General features: G+C 47.4%; 1 protein-coding gene across 15 annotated transcripts in view; it reads left to right on the plus strand.

Moving 5' to 3' along the window:
* MSI2 (musashi RNA binding protein 2) overlaps positions 1-22,567 on the plus strand; it is a 238,688-nt gene that overhangs the window by 78,242 nt on the left and 137,879 nt on the right. For 14 of the 15 annotated variants that reach the window (XR_013941079.1, XM_080562585.1, XM_080562588.1 and 11 more), the window contains one exon: positions 579-671. The exons of the other annotated variant lie outside the window; for it this stretch is intronic. Coding sequence is in view for 13 of the 14 variants with exons in the window: in XM_080562585.1 (XP_080418711.1) it covers positions 579-671 (93 nt within the window). In the remaining variant the exon portion in view is untranslated. The remainder of the gene's footprint in view (positions 1-578; positions 672-22,567) is intronic. 15 annotated transcript variants of the gene reach the window in all.

Consider the following 22,567-nt stretch of genomic DNA (forward strand, 5'->3'; position numbering starts at 1 on the left):
CGGCCCCTGGATGGTGGCGATGCCACGCGTTGCAGCTGGAGCGCGGCCTGTGGCAGCTAGGGCACCGAGTCAGTGGCTCTTGCTGTCTCACCTCATGTGATTAGTTTTAAAGTGACTGTACCAAGTTCCTTTTAAACTGGCTTACGGAAACTTAATAACACAGCGCTTCAATTTGGTGTAATTGCCTTTTGCCAGCCAAGGAGCAGGCACTTTGTCTTTAGGAAAGAAGGGGGGAAAATGGCACGCCTTTTTGAGACGGTAGCTATGAGGATATGACACTTGGAATCCTTTTTCACTTATATTTGCATTGAGAAGCACAATAAAAATCATTTATTAAAAAAAAATATCCGGGGGCTAGAGTTGTTATTGAGTGCCTTTACTCAGCCATTTCTCAAATAAAAACAAAACTAGACAAAGAAAAAAGAAGTATCTAATCAAATAGAATCTGAATTGCTTTTGTAGAGAAATATTCTCATTAACTGGGCTAGGGATGGCATCTGACGAATATTTCTTTTTTTTCCACATATTGTTTGAAATAATCTGGTTAAACCATATGCTTGTCTTGTAATTTCTTGCAGATGGTCACAAGAACAAAGAAAATATTTGTAGGTGGATTATCGGCTAATACAGTAGTGGAAGACGTAAAGCAATACTTTGAACAGTTTGGCAAGGTAAGTTCCTGCCCAAATGAGCACTGCATATTTTGAATTCTTCTTTTTTTTCCCTTTCTTTTTAAAGTGTGTTTTGAAAAACAAAAGCGCAGTGAGGCCTGTGCTCAAAGGAGGGCCAAATTTTCTGCCTTTCAATATAATTTCTCAAAGCCTATTTAAATTGGTTCTGGAATTCCTTTTGTTTGTTGCATATGAATGTGTACGGCATTGCCAACACTGTTTACCTTTATTAAAAAAAATAATCATTGGGAGTTGAATTTGCATATGTTCAGGAAGAATTTGACCCTTAGCTGAATGATTACACAGTTGTCTACTCCATAAAATCAGCCTTCTGTTTACCCCGATTCCGGTAGCTAAAAGAGCATATAGAGGTATTTGAGAGAGCTCATTAAGTTGTGGAAATGCCTGAAGGAACCATGTGAATAGCAAAAGTAATACGGAAGTCACTGGAATATCCTTTTCAATTCTTATCAAAAAACTCTTGAGCAACATCGTTATGGAACTATATGTAGAATTCTGAAATCGTTAAAAAAAACACACAACCAAAACAGAAAAACTCAGAAGTTTCTGGAAGGATTTAGTGCTGTTTGAAGGAAACCTGAACCTTGCCAGAATATTATTTTCAGCAGCGAAGCTCCAGCTGGAGTTTGGTGCCACCCGCTTCCGTGGGGTGCCGTGTCCTCAAAGGTGGTGTTTCAGGACTGGGCTCTGTCATGTCAAAGTCCCTCTGGGCACTTTGCACCCCCAAGGCTTCTGGATGCCTGTTCACCTTCCAACGAGGTGAAGAATTTGCACATGGAGACTCCTGTAAGCCCCCTCTCTGCAGAGGCAGTAGACCCAGAACCACGGCTGTGGTGGTGTAATGAGCTGTAGGTTGGCGTACTGGGGTGAGCTGATCCTCTGGAGTCAGGGCAGGACAGAGCACTTCTGTTCCTGGAGGCACAGAGCCCGAGGCCTCAGTGCTCCCAGTGGGCACTGAACCTTTGGTGCTGCACGCAGCTCTATTCCCGTCTTTCGGAGTGCATCAGCTGATGATTTAGATGCATGATTGCATGAGGACACAGCAGGTTATCCCAAAGCAAAGCAGCTCCCATTCCTTGTAGTTAGTTTATATTTCTTTTATCTGGCTCTGAAATGCCTTGGCCATGCAGTATTTTGTTGAGGGCTGAGGAGGGGAGTTTATAAACTGTTCCTGTGCTGGATTGATGGTTGTTTTGCAAGCCATTCATTTTATTTTCAATAATAATCTTCGATTCCGGCAGGATGTTTACAGCCTGCTGAGCCTTTTATTAAAGGATTACATGAGCTTTTGGATGTTTCTTGTGTAGTTACTTCTAATTGCAGAACTCCTCTAACCTGTATTTTTGAAGTTAATAATAGTTTCAATATAAGTGCTTTGCATATTGTCTGGATGCTCTCTTAATATAGCCTTTTTAATTTCACCATCTGGTAGTTTCATGTTTGCATTTTTACAGTCCCTGAGAATGCAGACAACTGGGTTGCGTTTTTCAGTAGACTTGTGGTTCGGGATGCTTCAGTTCCTGCTTTTGTGATTTGCCTTTCTTGAGACAGCTTAAAGAGGTCAGACTTTCAATAGGCAGTGCTTTTGGAAAATGACATACTTTTTCAAGTGTCGTAAATTGAGGGCTAAAAAATAAAGGGGCTGAAAATAATTGTCCAAGTTGTGACCAGAGCTATAACCCTACCCCTAGCAGGAGAGATGAGGTATGTCCTGCTGAGGCTGCGTGGTCCGGTTGCTGGAGTTCAGCTACTGTAGGAGCTGGGGCTCACAGAGCTTGCCCCTGTGCTACCACATGGCATTTTCCAGTTTCATCCCTGTTCCAAGCTGCTATATGCTAGCTTGTGAAAAGGAGCTGAGTTTGAAGGCAGTGGCATTTTGGAGGAGAGGCTTTTTGGCTGTGCCGATGTGTCTCGACCTTGTGTGCAGGCATTCAAGTGCTCTCTGCTGTACTTTGTTGTTTGTCAGCTGAGACTGGTTTGAGGGGTGTTTTGAGGTGATGCTCTGGTTGTGAGAAGGTGCAGTGCTAGTTAATACCCCTAGGAATCGTGGACTTGTGGTCCAGCAAAATGAGGAGACTCATTAGCCCGCTGCAGTGGGTGGGATTCTGGTTCAGGGACAATGACCCTGGACTGGGCCTGCAGGGCTGTGTAGGAGCTGCTTCCTTCTCCGTGTCCGTTCCCCTTCCCGACCTTTCCTTGACTTGCTGGTTTAGGCTGCAGGCTCCTTGTGGCAGACTGATGACACATCTGTGCACTGCTTAGCACACAAGACTCGCTCTCCCATCAAGCCATTACAATGCAAACAATGCATCAGGATCGATTGGCAAGGTTTGCGTTTGCTTAGCACTTTCTTAAAATAAAGACAATTGCATTACATAATTAACGTGTAGAGGAGACGCCCATATTTGATAAGAACATCTCAGGTGACTTCCTCTTCGAAATGCTGAGCTTATTTATTGGTGTGGAAAAAATTGCTTAACTGCTGCTGTGCTTCTTGAAATCCTGTTTGTACTTGCTGCAGAGAAGAGCTTTGCAACCAGGGGAGGTCGTTTTGGTAACTTGAGGTAGCTCTTGAAATACTCTACGTGGTTAGAGCAGCTATCAGCTCTGGGGCCAAGCTGACTCACTAATTTAACTGGAGTTGGCAGGAAGGGCCCTAAAGTGTTGAATTTGAAACCGCTTCCTTTTGAAAAGTAAATGTCAGAACCTTTCTCTCCAGTAAAAAGAAAACTGCATTTAATAAACCCCCTTCCCTGACTTCACCAGTGAAAATGCCTGCCAGCTAGAACACCAAAATATGTGGTAATGATAACTCCTGAGACTTTTATCGTGAAGTTTCTGATATGATTGTTTTTTCTTTCTGTAAGGCCGAGATATGTGAGAATCCTCGCTTTCAATCAGCGAGGAAGGGAAGTCCCTTACTGCTGTAAGCTGTGGAGGAAGACTGGGAAAAATTACCTGAGTTAAAACCAAGAGGCTTAACAGAAGGAGTGCAGAACAGCGTAATTAAAAGCCTCGTGACTGCTGAACGCTTAGGGTTGGTAATGCTGAACATGTGGGGGCACACAGGCGCTGTAGCCTCCCCCGAGAGGCTCGCAGCCCCTCTGCAGGAGGAGAGGAGGGGGCCAGGGCCTGGGGGAGCCACGGGATGCGCTGTGCCCTGGAGGAGGGCGGCCCGCCTGGGAGGGTGCTCGGCGCTGCGGCCATTTCAGGGGGCTCGGGGAGCAAGGTGCGGCTGAGGGCGTGAGGAGGCTGAGCCAGCAAAGCAGCACTTTGAACAGTAACCCTTTCAAATCAAACAGTTGCTTCTGTGATCCACAATTACTTCAGTCAAAGATGTTTCAGACATTTTGGCAAACGTAATACATTCGCTGGCTGTGTTAACTAATCCAGGGTCCTCAGCGCTGCTGGTGTGTGAAAAGCTGTCTGTTACAACCGAGTTTGAAAACGAGCGTAAATGAGAGGGTGCAGGCCGGCCGGCGGTGGCAGTGCTGGGGCTGCCGACCTGCCAGCGTCATGGCTTTCTGAAAGCGTAACCGAACGGTGCGCTCTGAGGTCAGGACGTGTCGGAGCGTTTAAGGCTTCTGGTATTGTTAAAAAGTAAAGTTACAGCCTCCTAAAGCCTCACCCAGAGGACTGTGACCAGCAGAAGGCCCCTCGGCACCAGTGAAATGCCCTCTGTCAGGACGTGCACGTTCTGCACCTTTCGGGATGCAAGTGGGTGATGATAAGGGACTTGTTCGGTTCGGTTCTAGGTAACGCTCCCTGCATAGAGCTCCTGTGAAAGTAATGTAGTCCTTATTTTGCGACTTGCAATTATACTTCACATGGTGAACTGTGTAATTAGTTTGGAAGACTTATGCCTAGTCATTGGTTTATCCTAATCGGCTTTGGCTTTTCCCAACAACAAAGTGAGCTTATTTTCCTAAGCTGAAACAACTCTGCTCCCTTTGTTCCTGTCTTTTATTGTCTCATTCCTTTCATTCTGTTTTACTGCCAAAGTTTTGTTTCATTAGGCCTACAAGTCATTTCCAATCCAGTGGGCTGCTACAATGAGGCCTTTATACCTCAGCTGCCCCGGTTCCCATGTCCCTTTGGTCAGGAGCCAGCGCTTGCTGTCTGACACCGCTTTAACCCCCTCGCTGCCCGCGCTGCCGCCTGCCCCGGGGCGGCCGCGTCGCATTGAGGCCTTGGCGTGGTGCGGGCCGGGCCCGCAGCGTGGCTCGGAGCCCACCTGAGCTACGAGCACCCAGCGATGGCCAGCGGCCGCTCGTTGCTGCACGAACATGGTGGGGCTCCGGGTACACTTTTTTACCCCACTGCTGAAACAGAATTCTGTTTAAGTCTTCCCCGTGAAGTAGTGCAGTCAGTCTTGCTGGGAAGTCTTTGAAACGGTGTGTTTCCAGCCCAATGGGAACAGAGTTGTGTTAAAGGTATGGGTCAGCTGCCCTGAACTATTTAGATCAGTCCCGATATGACTGTTCTGGTGGAAAAATCATGTTTTCTTGCGTGGGAGAGAATACATTTAATTTATACTTTTCTGAAATAGAATAGTAGCTTTTAAAGGAGATGTGCGAAATATTTTGGTGGATTTTTTTACATACTGTTACTTTAAACTGCTAGAAAAGCAGTGCTAGTGTTGGTGGCTCCAGCTGTTTTACTTGCTCTCAAAGACTTGAAGTGGGTGCATTTGCTGTGTTTTCTTTAACAGCAATCCTAAAATGACTTGTGGGGAAGAGGGCAGTGGCATTTGCTTTTTATTTTAAAATTTCAAATGAAATTGGAACAGAGATGTGTGCATTAATCTTGTTTTCTGTTCTGACTTGCCACGAGGTCCCTCAGACAAATTGTAGGCATGCTTCAACTTTGCTTGGAATATGTTGTTTCCTCACAAATGGATTTAAGATTTGGAGAATTTGAAGCAAGACAGGATTTCTGAATTATCTCTCTGGATCTGAAATGTTTTATACAGTTGCTTGTTATTTCCTGTGAGACGCAGAACAGACCAGGGGAATAATAATTTCTAGCTTCTGATGTTGTGTTTTTCTGCAAAACTGTTGTGCTTTTGAAAGATTGTAATTTTTCTCATCTCTCCCTTCTGTAGCCATGGCTTACGTTCTGGTTGCAGTTAACCAAGAGCAGTAACCAAGAGGAGAGCCGTTCCTAGCCCTGCCCCTGCCCCAGGCCTCCCTTAGCAGAGCCGTGGTGCTGGGTGCAAGAAAAGTAAAGCTGAAAGCAGCGAGGCTGCAAATAGCAAAACGTGAGGATGAGAATGTTCTCTTTCTGTTGTACAGCATTGTACGTTGTAACAAAGAGCAATACAAGTAAAGGACTGGTTTAACCTTTGAAAAAATAATCTGCTTTGAGTAATAGACAAAGTCCCTCTACTTTTTGTATTTAACTGTGCCGGGAGGGGAAGAGGGAAGGAGGTGTGATCCACACAGAGGATTTTAGCCTAATCAGGTGGTTTACATAACTTGCTTCCTACATGCTTTTCTCTCTGACAGCTGTGAAAATATAAATCAAGAAAACATGAGAGAAAACTCCTCCTTGTTTGGCAAGGCTGTCTGGGTGTGAACGAGTTAATGCGCTGTTGGAGTATTAAGCACTCGGGTGGTTTACTTTTCCCTGAGACCTTGAGTATGGCCTCTGAAGATGTTATTACAATAGAGTTGTTAGCATGAGAAAAGGTGGTTTGCTCGCCGTGGGTTCATTTCAGGGGGGTTTGGAGGTCTGTGTGGAGCTGGGGCTAAGGCCAGAGTCAGGAGGTGCAAGGAATTTTGCTTGTCTGAAAGTGAAAGCTTAGTTAATTCAGACTTGACATACAGTTTGAATTGTATTGTTACAACTGTTGGACACTGATGTGTAGATTTAATGTTCAGTGGGATCCAGGGATGGTCATTCTAAAAGGATTTGCTTTGCAGAAAAGTAATGTTTTGATTTGACAAGGTGTTAGCCTCTCATTGCTGTATTTCCAGATTCAATATTTGTGAATTGGTTATGTTTTCTGAAATGTAAGGACAGATCTGGACTGTTATTTACATTCTCAGCTGTAATAGCCTGAGTTTTGAAACATTTTAATATGCTGTAAACCAGAGAATGTGTTGGCTTTATTTTCAGCTGCCGCTAATGGCACTGCTCTCTTCAGAGCGAACCTGAGCTCTGGGCCCGGTGATGAATAGCTCTGAGGTCCTTACATTCTTCTTTCTATCAAAGTTACCTAGGTGTACTTTGGGAGAAGTTGCTTAATTTGATTCATTGCGACTCCTTAAAACAGAATGAGCAGCAGAGAAACGCGTCATTGTTTGCAGCCCTTGATAAGTTTGGAACAATGCAGAACGCAATCTGTGCAGGCTGTTCTGTTACGGCGCTGCAGAGCAGCGCTCAGCCTTGCTCGGGCTGCTGCCTCTGCCCTTCGCAGAGGCTGTAAAGTCCCAGTGTTCGTGGATTTCCTAATTCGAGTGTTACATCTGTGGTACTATAAAGGATAATGAATATTCCTTTAAATTTTTTGCTTTGGCATGTCACAAAGGGATCTGGGATATAGTGGTCCCTCGTGGCCTAAGCACTTTTTATTATTTCTGCTCCCCTCCCACGCATGCTCTTTCCTTTCTTTTTTTTTTTTTTAATGAATCAAGAAACTTGATCGTTACTTAAAAAGAAGTCAGTGTTTTCATTCTCTCAATGAGAAGTTGTACACAGGAAGTCAGTTTTTAGGTGGTCTGTAATAAGACATGCTTTGTGGAAGTGGTTTTGTTATAAATTAGATGTTGGTTTCTACCTAAATTTTATGAAAAGAGGAAATGTTAAGGCAGGATTTGTGGGCACAGCAGCTGTATCAGAACACAGCAGAAGTTTAAAGCACAATTTTATTTCCTTTTTACTCTGGTTAAATGGAACGGCAAGGAAGCTTTTGTGCTGCAGCACTGTAACCCATGTGAGATTAGGTAATTGTGGTGGAAAGTCAGGGCCCCGAACATCTGTCTTCTGTTTCCCACTGTGCCACCCACTTGCCGTCTGACTTTGGGCAAGCTGTTTTATCCTGCCTTACATTTCCTTGCCTTTCTTACTTAGTAAGCTCTGAAGGGCATGGGAAATGTAAATATGCCAACACTCATGTCACTCGCAGCCCTCAGCCGTGCGGACTCGATGAAGGCTGGAAGGAACTCCCCGGTAGCGGTAGGAAGGGGCTGAGGCCGAGCTCTGCGCCGGCGGTACCGGAGCTGGCTCAGTGTCGGTGCCTGACAGCTGCTGCAGGTACGTGGGGCGGCTCTGCTGGAGCGGCAGCGCAAGCAGCCCGGCTCCCCCAAGCTGTAAGGCAAGGCCTGCATCCTTTGTTTAAAATGTGGTTTTAAAGAAAACAAGACAACCCTGTTATATCTTTTTTTTTTTTTTTTTTTCTCCATAAAGGCATGGCTGGTGCATTATGTTGTGCCTCACATACTTCAGTTATAGTAGGGGAGCAGTTTTGATCCTGAGCTTGCAGGGCACGGTTCCGAAGCATACCGAGAGTCCAAATGAAATCCATGATTAATCAGGGGTGAGGCTTGATGGAAGGAAGTTGTAAGAAAACACTCGTTAATTCCTTCAGCGTGCACATGAATGCTTGTTTGCAGTCTGTAGATAACCAATTTTGCAACTGACTCAAACCCATAAAGTTACCCCGTATCTTATCTGACACCCCATGAAAGTTGATTTTTCATCCTTTCCTCTTCTGTTTTATAAAAACCTGATATAATATACCTAACAAATTTAACTAATCATGTTTGCTAACCTATTCAAATTATCCCTGCGGTGGTCTTGGATTCATCCCCAGCGTGGATGAGTGGGGCTGTAGATGCAGGACTTCTCTGGAAGGAAATGTTTGTTTTTGTTGTGCTCGGGTAGCATCTCAGAGCCCTGTTCACGGAGCAGGGCCCATGGGGTTGGCCACTATGCAAAAAGACAACAGCAAGACGAACTCTGCCCCAGCCAGCTGCATCTAAAGCAAGAGAGAGTGGTGTTAAACTGCAGCAGTAGGAGTGATGTAGGATTTTCTTTGGTAGGTATTTCTAACATATGCTGTGAAATTAAATCAGATTCCGCTGTGGAACTTGAAGTGCAGCCTCTCGGACTCTCTGAACGTAGATGCTGCTCCTAATGTGTGGAACTGATAGCCTGGCTCCAGAACATGACTTCTGGGGCTGCCAAAGCTTTGCCTTGGGAAAACTTGTGTTTTAACATTAGTTCACTGAAGGAAACGTAGCAGCAGTTGTTTGAAACTATGGTGTAATTGAAGCTTGCACTACACTGCCCACAAATCTGGGGTAGGTTCATGAGCGAAGTGAGTTAGTTAAAACATGGATTAGACAGCAAGTTTTTGAGTGCTGTCGTACTGCACAATACATCGATATTGAGTGATACGATGTGAAATGGGAGGATTTTTTAAATGCAGCTTTAAGGCTGCGTGCTTCAGAAAAGGGCTTTCAAAAGTACCTCTGAGGAACTTCCTACAGATTGTTCCAAGCGTGGAACGAGCCCATGTTGCTGATGGAGGTAATGATGTTTTCCGTGCGGAAACGAGGGGCCGTAATCCCTCCCTTGGGAGCGTTCAGCTGGCTGGGTGCAGGCAGGGCCCCGGGGAGCCAGCCCTGCTGCCACCAGCCGCCTGGAGCATCGGTCCCGGCCCCGTCGTGCACCCTGTGCGAAGTGCTAGGGAAATGCTGGTTTTGATCCGCATCTTGATTTGTAAAGATTTGTTATTATTTTTCTGATGGAAAATGGGGTTTAAGTGGGGGATTCTGTGCTGAGCCTTCTGGTCCTTGTTTTGTTTGTATTCTTGTTCTTTTTAAAATGTATTTCTATGATTTTCCATCACAGTGGTAAATAAATAAATAAATAATCAAGATTTCCTGGTCTGTCCTACAAGTGAAATAACAGAATTTTGTTCGCACATGCAACCCTGAGGTATTACCTGTTGAATTAAACTCATGCTAATTCTGCTGAGGTAGAAGGTGAAATTCATTTGACGTCCATCTTACACGTTTGCCTCTAAGGGAATTTGGTATTTGTTTTTCTAGGGAAAAATGTGGCTGGGCATACTTTGGTAGAAGTGGAGCAGTAACCAAGTATTGGTAGATTGATTAACTTGAGTCCTATCAATAACCATACAGTATGGTGCAACAATGTGTGCCAGTCCTGTGAGAGATGTGTGTATTTATACTGCGTGATGCAGTACATGTACTTATAAATACATCTTCGGAATTGGGGACAAGGGCAAAGTAGCTCAAATGAAGAGCCAATTAAGATAATCTAAGCAGAATGAGGATTAGCTCCCTCTTAATCTGAAGGATACCTAAAATGCATGTGGCCAGTTTAGATCAAACAAATGTTTGTCTCCGTCAGGGACATTCACAAGAGCTTTTGAGTGAATTGGAATTCAGAATGGTGTTTTTAGTTTATTGCCCAGGGCAAAATGTTTTTGAAATAGCGATCTGGGCTGTGACGGGTGCTGCTGGCAGGATGGATCACAGGCTCTTTGCCCTCATGTCCTCGTGTGGAGGTTTGAAGAGAATTAGGATACACCGTAATGAAATGATTGCTCATATAAAATGAGTTCACATTTACAGTTTTTCTTTCCATGAAAAACTGAAAACACCAGCAAGTCTGTCGGAGAAGTTCTACGTATTTTGTTTTTAAAATGGTTGCGGCGCCCACCCTGACCTTTGCTGTTACTCCCGATACTGCGAAGGGAGCTCTGAAAGGAGCCGGTAACACGTTCGCGTGCCACCAGGTGGTAGTGGCAGTGAGATTACATAAATCTGAGCAAACGCAGCACGTCTAAGAGCACATTCGGAGCATCTATTTATTTTAACGCTAGCGTTACGAACTGTGGGCCCCCGATTCGGGTCTGCGCTGCCGGCGGTGCTGAGCGCCAGCGTGCTGCAGCGGTGTGTCGGGCAGCCAGGCGGGCAGCAGGCCCCGCTGCAGCGATGCCCCGTGCCTGGGGAGGCGGCTCCGCCAGCGGCGGCTTTCCGAGGGAAGGTCCCTGCGCTGACTCTGTTGCTCTGCCGGGCGCTTTAGCGAGTTCAGATTGGTGCCGTGTTAATTGCCAGGACGGGGAGGGTGGGAGCAGATTTCACCAGGGGCAATGGAAGAGATCCAATGAATTTCCACTCTGTTTCCCTGCTTGGCAAACCAGCACTTACTGTCACTTTGCATAAATAGGTTTATTTCAGAGGGTCAGCCGTCACCACTCCGCCTCTTCCCCTCCCGGCCCACCCTCCCCTGAAGGATAGGAGGCCGACGAGCATTTAATTTCCCCAACAGCAGGTGCTTGTCATCCATCTGAAGATAGCTGCCAACATCTGGTGCAATTGCCTCAGCAAACGCAGTAACAAGGCGGCCTGCAGTTCAAACGCAGAGAGAGCATTGCCTCTTTAATGATAACAAGCTGTTGGCTTCCCCTCTGAGATGAATTCATCTCACAGATGTTTGTCTAGTTTTGGCAATCTTATCACTATAGCTTTGGTGATTATGCTCAACTGGAGACTATTACTATAAAAGAAGTTTGAACTTGTTCCATTTTTGCATTATTTATTTATTTATTCATTTATTTCTTTGCTTTCTGGATATAATTTGTATCAACAACTGTAATGTTGGTCCCATTACCCAAGTACCCTTACTTTTTTTTATTGCATCTGCTGAACAGTAGCTCGCTACTTGACATTCACCGCTGTTGAATGTCTTTCAGCCACGCTGACATTTTTAACATTCCCCATCAACAGCTTTGTGGTTTGAACCCTCTATTTAACACTACATTTTCTGGGATTACTTGGCGCTCATTCTGTCTGCTCTCTCTAATAACTGCAATATACTTCCTATTTCTACCAAGCACGAGTCGCCAAGAATATTCTGGATACTTGCTTTTGGACGGTAGTGCTCTGGTGACCTTGGCAGGGGTTTGTAATGAGAACATACGATCATCTTCATTTTTACATCTCGAACGTTTCCAGTCTCAGCGTGATTGTGCGAAACGTAGACCTGCAGGCGGAAGGCTTCGGCGCTCGTTTGCTATTGTTTGCTTTCCTAACGTGCCTTTTTTGTTGTTTTGTTTTTAAGGAGACATTTTCTCCTGAGCATGTGGAATTTAATTCTGGTAAATAGGGTCTATTTTAGGAAACATGCTTATGAATAGGTGACTCATGCCTGAATGAAGATGTGTCACTGTTGGTGGGGACACCACGTATATAATTTCTTAGTCTATAAATAGACGTCTGTCCAAGTATTGGTGACATGGTGATGCTTCGCACCGACTCTTCAGCTGCAGAGTAGGTTCTGAGGAGTGTTTAGAGTGTCAATCTCTCCTGCTAGAGCAATCATTTCTGCTGATGTTTAAGGAATCGACATCGATAGCTTTGTAAAATGCTGTAAGTACTTGAATTGGCACAGTGGAAATCAGGATTCAAGTACAGTCTCAAACCACTATCTCGGGGTATATTTGTAGTGTTTCTCTCCATTTTACAGGTGGAGAAACTGAGTTGGGGAGTTCAGATACTTGTCCAAGGCCGTGGGTATCACCTGTAGGTCCCTGAAATTCGGAAACTCACGTCTGCTCATTTCATGCATACGCTCATCTGTCGCTTGGGGAGATTTTAAACTAAACTTTTGGAATTACAGATCACCGTGATCTTCAAATACAGGGAACAGCAGTTCCTTCTTCCCGTCCTCACTAATCCTAAGCTGGTTGCGTGCTGTTGGTGTTTGCTCAACACCGTCTACCCACCAACACAGCACATATGGTTTAATGTCTTTCTCTTTTTTTCTGCTCCTGCTGTAGTTACAGTATTATTAAAAATCCATTAAATTTTAATGTACATCATAAAGTATGTGCTCCTGTGAATGTGGGCACAGATAATTATTTCTGATGAATAAACCAAAAGGACAAGTATGTAAGAAGTTCATCCTGCAGCTTTCAATTTTCATTATATACATCTCCTGCAGGGGCAATCGCTGTGATGTTGCAGCTGGTTGTTTCTGTGGCCTGGCTCTCCCTAGAGATGGTTGATGACAATGCAAATTTCAACTAGCAGAAGTGCCGGTGTTTTGTGGACCTAGTTGTAGATAGATGGTTTACCAGGGAAAGTAACCCTCTGGAAGGTAGAGGACATGAAGAGCACTGCAATGCTGAGCAACTTTCTCAGAGTTTCTGTTCATTACGTACCAGCTTTGTGGAATCTGGAAAGTAACCCAATTATTTCTCATTAAAATAACCCAGAGTCTGGGAACAAGCAAGGTATCATTGCTAAATCACCACCAGGAAACTAGGGAAGCTCTTCTTGGTTTCCAGAGCCTGAAGTAGGCAAGGGAATCATTAAAAATAATGCATTACAGTGTCCGTAAAGTTTCATGCAGTATGTAATAGTCCATAGGGGCCTCACCTAGTTTTCCATATATGATACATACATAATGGTTACAGCTTCTCATTAAGCTTCCCGTAACACTGAATATACTTCTCTTTAACACCTCCTTCTGGCTTCACATTATTTGCCAAGCATTTCCTAATAAGCAGGAACTTAAATATTTATTTTGCTTGCCTCTTGTCCCCTCCAGGCTAAAGAAGTTGTTGCCCTCTCTTCTCTGTTGAACTTCCTATTCGTGAATGTTCTGGGCACAATCCAGTAGCCAAAAGGACATTGCTAGGATTCTCCTGCTCTGTTTTTAAGAATCCCCTTGGTATTTCTTGGTTTGAGAGCATACCTGCACCTAGGGAATTAGCCTCGGTGTAGCCTGTAAGCTCGCGCAGGGACCTTGATCTTCACTAAGGGCTAGGTGCCACTGCTATCCTAAATCAGGAAGCAGACGTAGCCCAAGGAGTCCGGAGATCACACCAAATCCCTTGTACCATGGGTTTGTTTGCGTGTGGGTGTTTTATGTTAAAACTGCTCAGGTCTCGATGGATCCTCTGCGGTCACTCGCTTGCTTCTTGGCCTGGAAGACACCTCGCAGCACCTCGCACTGCTGATGGCATACGGTTCAGAGACGTTCATACCAGAAAAGATGATGGTTTGAGATGACGTGGTCTGCAGTGAGTCCAGGAGTAAAGAGGACAGAGCTGTGACTGTGCTGGGACCAAGGTTTAGGAGTTTGGCTTTGTGCATGTGGCACTGATTTGCTGTGTTACTGTGGTATCATTCAGGTCCCCACCTGAAATCTGGGACTAATGGTGTGACTTTCCTATTGCTGCCTTAACTGCAGGCTCTTCCGAGAGGCACTGAGCGTGTCTGCGTGCAGCACCTTGCCCTGACCTTGATCAAAGTCATAGTGCTGCTGTGATACCAAATAATGACAAATAAATTCACCTTTGTGCAGTTTAGTCTCCCAGGCTTTGTTCCTTCATCCCCGATCCTCCCTGTGAAGGATTTTGTTTACTTTTCCTGAAATGGAAGAGGCCCTGTTACAGGGTCCTCTTTCAAAAATAAACCTTTAAAAAGGAAAATAAAAGAAGGAACAAAAATCAGACCTCGTCTGATAAAACAGAGCAGATACTGATCTTGAGTTCAAGGCAACTTGAAACAGAGGTCTGTTTAAGTGCAACACAAACTCTTCCATTTCTGGATGGTTTGAGACCCCCCTCCTGTCCGTCCTGTACTTTCTGAAAACAAACAAACAAGAAAGAGAACTGCAGTAAAATTCTAGAAGTCACAAATATTGATTTGTTTTTCTTTCGCCATTGCCTTCAATTAGGTTTATGCTCAGAAGTTCACAAAGTCAGTTAGGTGCTTTGGAAAAACTGTCTTTCATTTGACCTTCTGACTGTATTTTGACTTTAAGAAAGTAAGAATATCTTGGAAAGCCTGGGTTGTGTTACTTCCAAGCCCAGCAGCAGATTGTTGAGTTGGGAGAAAGAAACGGAGAGGGAAGGAGAAGCAGTCGTGCGTGCTATCTAAGGGGGGCGTCGAGTTGTCGTCGCAGCCCCCTGCACGCTGTACTCCCGCTGCCGGCTGCGCTTCGGGCGCGCAGCTCCGGCTGTCGGTCTGTCGTATTTATTTACTTAGTGGTCTCTTGAAATTTCTTATTCCTGTGTGGAGCTTTGAAAGCCCGCCTGTCAAAATGGAAGTGAGCTATCAATAGTCAGCAACGTGGGAGTGAGCTGCTCTGGCTGTTTGTGAAATCTGGATTCATTTACTTGATGGACTCTTTAGGCTGCAGTGACTCCAGAGGAGCCCATCGTGTCAAAAGAAAAGAGCTGCAGAGATTAAATACCCGGCAATCGCGAAAGCAAGTGAATCAACACAAACATCGCTCCGTCTTCGCGCTCTGACTCCCTGGAATGTGACCTTGTCTTTGATGCTGCGGGCTCCCAGCATCAGTCAGAGCGGGCGCGCTGTCGGAGCGGCCGCCTGGCGCAGGGGAAGGGCGTCCCGCTGCTGCCGTGACCTTGTCTCCGTGCGGGACCCTGCCCGGCCCGGGGAGAGGAAGGGGGCTGGAGCGTCTCCTTCAGCGAGGAGTTCGCCTTGCTTCTCCTGCAGACGGAGGATTGTGATGGATTCTTATTGCTGAAGCCAAAATCGGCAATCCGGGTTGTACCCGGAGGAAGGTGCCCTTTCCTTCGAATCACAGAACCACAGAGTGGCTCGGGTTGGAAGGGAGCTTAAAGATCACGTAGGTCCAACACCCTTCCGTGGGCAGGAATGCAAGAGCTTTGGTGCTGTTTGAGGTCTGGCGGCACCCTGTGTAGCATCCTCCGCTCTCCCGGGGATAAATCCGGGAGGCTGATGGTGCCTTTGAGGCTCCATGGTGCCGGTGGCCAGGCCGAGCCAGAGGATAAGCTCAGCACTTCCATTGCTGGAAACGGAGCTCGAGAATAGACCCATGAGTGGCCGTGGCATGACGAACGAATTGGGTCGTGCATGGGAGCACACAAATTGCAGTCAGGGTGGGCTTCTTCAGGCCCCGACGGCGCAGCTGTTGGGAGCTGCCCGGTACAAGGTGTGAGGCTTCGTGGCTTGTGTTAGTGTGCAAGCAGGCCTCGAGTCCCGTTCCCTTAAATACCTTACTGACACCAGTGGGCTCGTCTTCAAAAGCCCTTGCAGTTTGTGGTGATGGTTCTGAAGCAGTAAATATTGACTGTTCCCTGCTCCAGAGTGGCTGCGGAGCCTGAATGAGAACCTGGGTAATGCCAGAGCCTCACCTGGTTCGTCAGTAATTAGGAGAGGGCTTCCTGGGGAAACGTGACCCTTTTGTTTTGTTGACTCGTAGGTCATACTTCTCATTTCTGCTTTTCCGTTTAAGTGGATAGGTTTATAGATTATTCCTTGACCTAAAAATTTGCTCCATAAAACGTACGGGAGGTGCAAAAACCTGAGACTGCATCTTTTGGGACCAGAGGCTTGCTTTCAACCTCTATTTACATGGTGTAAATCAAACCGTGGTAGAGTTGTGAAAATAGGACAGGCTGACACTTGCGTCAGGGGCTGTTTGGCCGTATCGCAGTAGTAATGCTGGGTAAAAATGCTAATACGCAGTACGATTTTGCCGTGGCCACTGGTGATAAGGGAAGTGCTCTAAAAATAAAAGAATCAGAGATAATTGATGATTTCAGCCAGATTGTTTGTGGATGTTAACTGGCAAAACTCCGTGAGATGAGAGGATCCGTGCCGATTTACACCCACCTTGTGTGAATGGATGTGGTCCAGACGTCAGCGGTGCTGAGAGCTGCGCTGTTCTACACGAGCTGCGAATCGGACGCTGGAAAAAGGCGTGCTCTTCAAAGGAAAGGTCTGCCCGTGCTCTTTTGACTCTCGTTCTTCTCTGTGCTGTTGTGGCCTCTGCAAACAGGAGTTGGTAACTGCAAACAGGAGTTGGTAACTCTGCAAATAGGAGTTGGTAACTGCAAACAGGAGTTGGTAACGCGGATCTGTGCGTGGATGCGGCAGCAGCCCCGCGCAGTACAGCCTGCGTGCGCTTGTTTGCTTGTAGCACGGGAAGAAATCCGTTCATTTGCTTGTAGCGCTACTGAAATATTAATGCAGAACAAATCATCCGGGTTAAGCTGAACATCAGACTGAAAAGAGAGAAATGGGGTGTGATGGTATCAGTGGTTTGTAAAGGGAAATGTTTGCCTCCCCTGTGATTGGATCTGTTTGGCAGAGTTCTGCGTGTTGCGTGGGCAGAAGGATCCTCACTAGCCAGGACATGTAAGCGGCTAAACTTTCCGTCTCCAACCCTTCGCCAGGTTTCCCGGAGCTCAGGTGAAATGGGAGAAGGAGCTTCACCATTTCGCATCATCTGTGACTGATTTGGAGGGTATATGGAAAACATTAACTGCTCTTCAAACAGACTGTTTGAAGTAGTTATTTTACCCACATGGTAAATATAGGAGACATCCGTAGCAGCCTGCTAGTAATAATAATACTTATATGGCACTTTACATTTTCCGACTGCTGTCCAAGTAGTTGCCGATGTGTCTTGTCTTTTGCAGCAATGTGTAGTTAAACTTGAAGGATATTGGCCTGACTTTGTGGCAGTTTATCAGCAGTGTCTGTGGGCGAATTCCTTTTCTGCTGTTTGGTACTATGGAAGTGAACTGATTTCTCCCGTGTCTTGACATTGATTCCAGTCTTTCATCATGGTAGTGAAAAAGATGATCTTTAAGCTGAATGGAGAAGAGAGATGTCTCTCTGCCTATTGCCCTACAAAAAAGATGAGCACAGCTTTACAGAAAACGGATGCTCCTTTTTCCAGCCTATAGCATGTAAATGAGCTGAGATGTGAGAAGGAGCTTGCTTTTTCTGTGGCACAGCCTTGCTGACTTCTATGCACACTCTGGCTCGGTGTGTACTTCGCGTGCTCCAGCGTGGCTGACAGCAGCTGCAGCGTGCAGTGTTCCCTGCTAGTTTGGGTAAAATTCCCCTTGTTCTGCCTGCTGGGCCTCTGGGTCCGCGGGATGTGCCATGGCATTAAACCTGGGCAGTGCTGGCTAAACCTTCGTCTGTGTTTCCTTTGTAGCAGTGGGATGGGGCAGGGCAGGGGCAGGCAGCACGCTGACGTTGCGTGAGGTTGGGGTGGGAGAGGTTGGCTGCACCCACCCGTGCCTTGTTGGTGCGGGGAAGGAGAGGGGCCCGTCCTCTGCCGCGCCGTGCCCTGCTCGTCTGTCCCTCTGGAGCGCGGGGACAGCCACCGAGGCTGCCGTGTGTCTCTCTTACATAATGTCTCCAAGGATATATTTTTTTTTCCTTTAAAGGTATTTCCAGAGAACATTGGTGCAGGCGGAGGGAATAGGTTTGCACACCTGCCCGCAATTAAGTAGTTTGCTTTTATGTTCCTTAATCTTTTATGACAGTCGCAAGGACAGTATGTGTAATGAGAAATTGTCATTAAGCCAAGTGCATAATGCTCATGAATGAAATGCTCCACACCCAGCCGCACTTCCCATTTGTTAAGTGTCTTGTGCAGGTACGATCCCGGGGTGTTGAAACAGCAGCGCCCGGGGGCTGGCACGAGGCAAGAAACGGAGTGTGGAGACACAGGTGCTAGGGGGTGGCTTTTGGGAGGGGTAAAGGAGAGGAAGAAAACATCCTTAACGGAAGGGACCACGGGAGAGAGAGCTAAGTTCTTAGAAAGAGGACCTTGCAAAGCATGCACAGCTGACGTGAAAAAGTAATTAAAAGGAAAACCCTAATGGGACATTAGGGGGAGATGCAGCTGGAACTTGAATAAGCAAATGTAAAGAGGGAATTAAGTTTGTAAGCTTTCCTCTAAGGAACTGATGGGGAAAATATGGCAACAACTTCTGCTGATGCAAATCAGCATTGAGTCCGTTACCGAAGAGCCCTAGCTTGTGCGTCTGGCACGCTGTATGCTTGCTAGTCCTAAACCTTGAAAACCACGGGGAAAGAGGATGTGGCATTTTGCAGAGGTGATGTGAAGGACATTTTATTCCAAAGCAAAAGATACTGCCTTTAGAAATGAAGTGAAAGTGGCGGTGGTGTGGTTTGCCTGGGGCAAACCGGTAGTTTGTAATAAATAATATTAATTTAAGTGTATAATGCTTTAAATTATCTAGATAATTTAATGTGTGTGATTTTTAAACAGTAATTCATCAGCTCTGATCTTAGGGGAAAAAAGAACACAAAAAACAGAACGAGAGACAAAAAACTTCCAAGTAATATTAGCACTTCTGTTTTACTCTGGAGAGTAATCTACAGCAGAGACATTTATTTTTAGATATGAAGAATTTGCATGTGTGTTTCCAGATGTATTCTTAGACTTTGTACTGCTTAAAATTCAGCTACCACAGTATGTAGATCCGAATTTTCTTTTCTGTAACATTTTGTCTCTGCCACTGTGGATATCTTTTTTCTTCTTTTCTTTTTTTCTTTTTCCTTTATTTTTTTTTTTTCCCCCAGCAGAGTGTGGAGGGGGGTGTTGATGATTAAGGCAGCCCGTAAGTCTCTTAGCTTCCTCTGAACTTTACTCCCTCTGCGAGGAATGACCTATTTAGATGAGGCCCTTTGATGCAGCGGGAAGGTCAGGTGAGGTCAGAGCCGTGGCCGTGCCAGAAATCCCACAGATGCAGGAAGCGAGGAACTTCTGGAGGATGCGGCTGAACAGGCAGTTATTTCAGTGTGTTCCTTCTCTGTGTGCGCATTTGTTCTCTCACTAAATTCCTGAAACAGAGAGGGACGGATCCTCAGCACAGCCCAGCCGTAACGCCTTTGTGTTTCCTGGGCAGGTAGGGTCCCTGCCCGCGGCGGCTGGAGGAGGGGAAGCGCAGAGGGTGGAGAGCTGCGGTGAGCGCAGCAGCAGAGCTGGATTCCTTCTTTCTCTGAGACCCTGCTTGGTGAATTGCTCAGCGCTTGTGCAGACACCTACAAGTTGAAACCCTGCCTCCCTAACTTCTCCTTCACGGGCCTGTCTCTGTCCTTACAGCTTGTTGTTTGCAGGAGGGGGCTAGGCAGATGTGTCAAATCCTCCAGCCTTTTTTAATTTCTCTAATTGCCGTGTGGAAGAAAGGGGAGGAGGGAAGAATGCTCCTCTTGGCTTGGATGTCCCAAAGTAAAATCCCAGCTGAACAGCTTAAAATAGATGGTCAGCTGGTTGTTAGGGCTGGAGCCAGCCTGGAGAGCGAGGCATCTGTCCCCCAGGAACGCTGCCTGGTCATCAGGCCGGATAAATTAGGACTAGTTCTGGTCTGTTTGCACAAGAAACAGACTGTACTGAGGATGGGGAGCTGCCCTAAAAGTCAGCATCCAGCCCCGTGACATCTGTCTGGAATCGATAATTCACTGATCTTGGATATTGCGGGTCTGAAACCTCAACGTGCTAATGCTCTGGGGGTGCTGCCGCCTGCACCTGTCCTCGCAGCGCCGCCTCCTCTCCGCTCTGCGCCAGGCAGATCTGTGAAGCTACTTTTAATGGTACATCTAATAACTGCTGCAGCTTAAAAAGGGGGGGGAAGATTATGCCTTTGATACCACCACAACGACCAAGTCTGTATTTTACCTTCTGTGCCTTTCCGCCCCGTGCTGCCTCCTCCCTCCCTCCGAGGCCGGGGGCCGGATCCAATGGCAGCGCTGCTTTTGCTCAGATGCAGCACAAAACAGATTTTTCTAGTGGCTGAATTTAATCACTTAGATGCAGAACACTGATAGACTGAATCAATTTAATTCCTATTGCTCGTGACTGGGAGGGGAGAGAGGGGAGGAGGAAGGTCATAACAATTTAGAAAGCAACAACTTGGCTTAAAAACATAACCGATAGGTCCGTCTTTGGGGGAGTTCTTTGAAACCTGCTCAGGTCAATAAATACAGCAGCCTTAGGAAGTGGGAAACATCTGCAGGGTGGGGAAAGGTCATTTATCAGTGTGAGCATAAGGCCTGACACACCGGGGCTACAGAGCTGGAGGATCACCTCCCATCAGGAAATGAAGTTGAAGCTCCCCCCTCCTTTTTTTTTTTTTTTTTTTTGGCGTGAGCTGCTGGAAAGGACATCTTATCGTCAGGCCTTAAGCACCTGAAATGGCCCGTGGTATCTGCGCGTTTTGGCGTTCTCCGTGTTTACCTCAGATCATCTCCACCGAGACAGCGAGTGCTGCGCTGCAGGGTTCTTGAGCGGTGCCAGATCTCTCTGGGAGGCGTCAGCGACCTGCTGGGCCGTGGTCTTGCTCAAAGAACGGGAGGACTTGATTGGAGATGGAGCAGTCCATGAGTCTCCTTTCAAAACAAGGCCCTGTTTTTCCTAGCATCTCTTGTAATTACAGTGTACGTGTTCCGTATGAAGTCCGAAGCTCAGGGCTTGGTGGCAGCGCTCTTGTGCCTTTTCCAAGGGCGCTGTCTGTAGATCGTGGCTCTGGGGTGCGGGCTGCGTGGGTGTCTGTCCAGTGGCACACCCGGGGTACGGCCTTTAATGTGCCTGGTGCTTGTGGACACGGCTGCCGTGTCAGTGATCGCGGGAGATGAAACTTCTCCTCTCCAGGATTCACCCAGGTAAGCTGCTGGTCGGCAGGGCTGGGCGGAGCAGCAGAGCCCTTGCCTCCGGGTGGCCGCGATTGCCTGGTGGCTGGCATCCGAAGCAGGCCGCTCCCTTACGTGAGGCACGCGTTAGTAGCAAAGCAATAAAAGGAAACTTGGCTAGCTTAACAGCAAACTTGGTAGCCTGCCACAGCCATCGGCCCATATGCACAATGGTAAATAAAAGCTGTAGCTGAATTTCTTTCAAGTTTTATATAACATTTTTTACAGTATGTAACGGAAGGGGGGATCCCTCTGATGAGCAGTTCTACCACAAACTGAGTCGGAGCCTCCTGTTCTGTGAGGTAGGTGTGCTGCAGGGCAGCGACGCAGCAGAGGAGCAGCTTGCGCACGTTCGCCTCGGCCTCTCGGCTCCTTTCCTCCAGAGGCCTGGGGCTGGCACCCCACAAACGCCTCGTGGCCGAGGGGACCTGCGCGAGGACACGTGGCGGCCGGCAGAGGCAGCGCAGGCTCCGTGTGCAGGCAGCTAACGCGGAGGTGTGCGCCTGGGTGCTCGGCCGTAGGGGTGTGGGGGGCTGCGCGCCGCCTCACGCTGTGGCAGTGGGAGCAGAAGGGGAGGAAGCTTGGCGGCACTGAGTGGTGGTCAGCTTAAAAATAGACCCGTCTAAGTATAGCTCTGGCAGAAGGCCGCTGCCCGCCCAGCGAGTGGTTCCGTCTGTCGGCAGTCGCACCCTTCGTGCCCACGAGCGTGAGGCAGAGGCGATGCCTTGTGCTGCTGCCCGTCCTGCGGTGTGATGCTGGGCTTCTCCATTCCTCTTCCCCAGCCCCCGCCTTGTTCCTCGAGCACCATGAGCCCTGTGACTGCTGCGTGGCCCACACACAGGCCAGCCCACAGGGTCCGGCCTCCCCGGGGTGCTGTGCGAGTAGGTGCCTCCCGGCACAGCCTGCCCTCACACGGTGCCAGGCCCCTCCACGCGGTTTGGGTGCCTTTTGCTTTCTGCCTGTGCTGTGAAGTGCCCGGCTCATGTGTGGGTGGCCTCGTGCTCTGTTGCTGCCGGCTAGGAAGGAGGTGTAATGTAAACACCCGTTTAATTGCCGCATGTCGATTGCCGGCAAGTCTTCCACTTTATAGACAGGCAGCGTCAGGGACCTGCGTTGGTTCAGTCACAGTCACCCAGCCTCGGAAAGGAGGGAGAGCAGGAGAGGGAATCACAGGCCACACAAATTATCTCGTGGCTGTGTTTCTCTCTAACGGGGCAGAGCCGTGTCTCAGCTCCAGGGGTTTCTTCAGGACCAGGTGTTTGGCCTACTGGCAGGCTGGGGCTGGAGGGAGAAGCCGGCGCCAGGGCTCTGTGTGCCGTTGTCTCCACCTGGTGCCGGGGGTGCTGGGGCCCCGTTGGCTTCCTCTGTGTGTTCTTGAGG

Source organism: Anser brachyrhynchus (genome assembly GCF_964034855.1).
Source record: "Anser brachyrhynchus genome assembly, chromosome: 20".
NCBI classification, from domain to species: Eukaryota; Metazoa; Chordata; class Aves; order Anseriformes; family Anatidae; genus Anser; species Anser brachyrhynchus.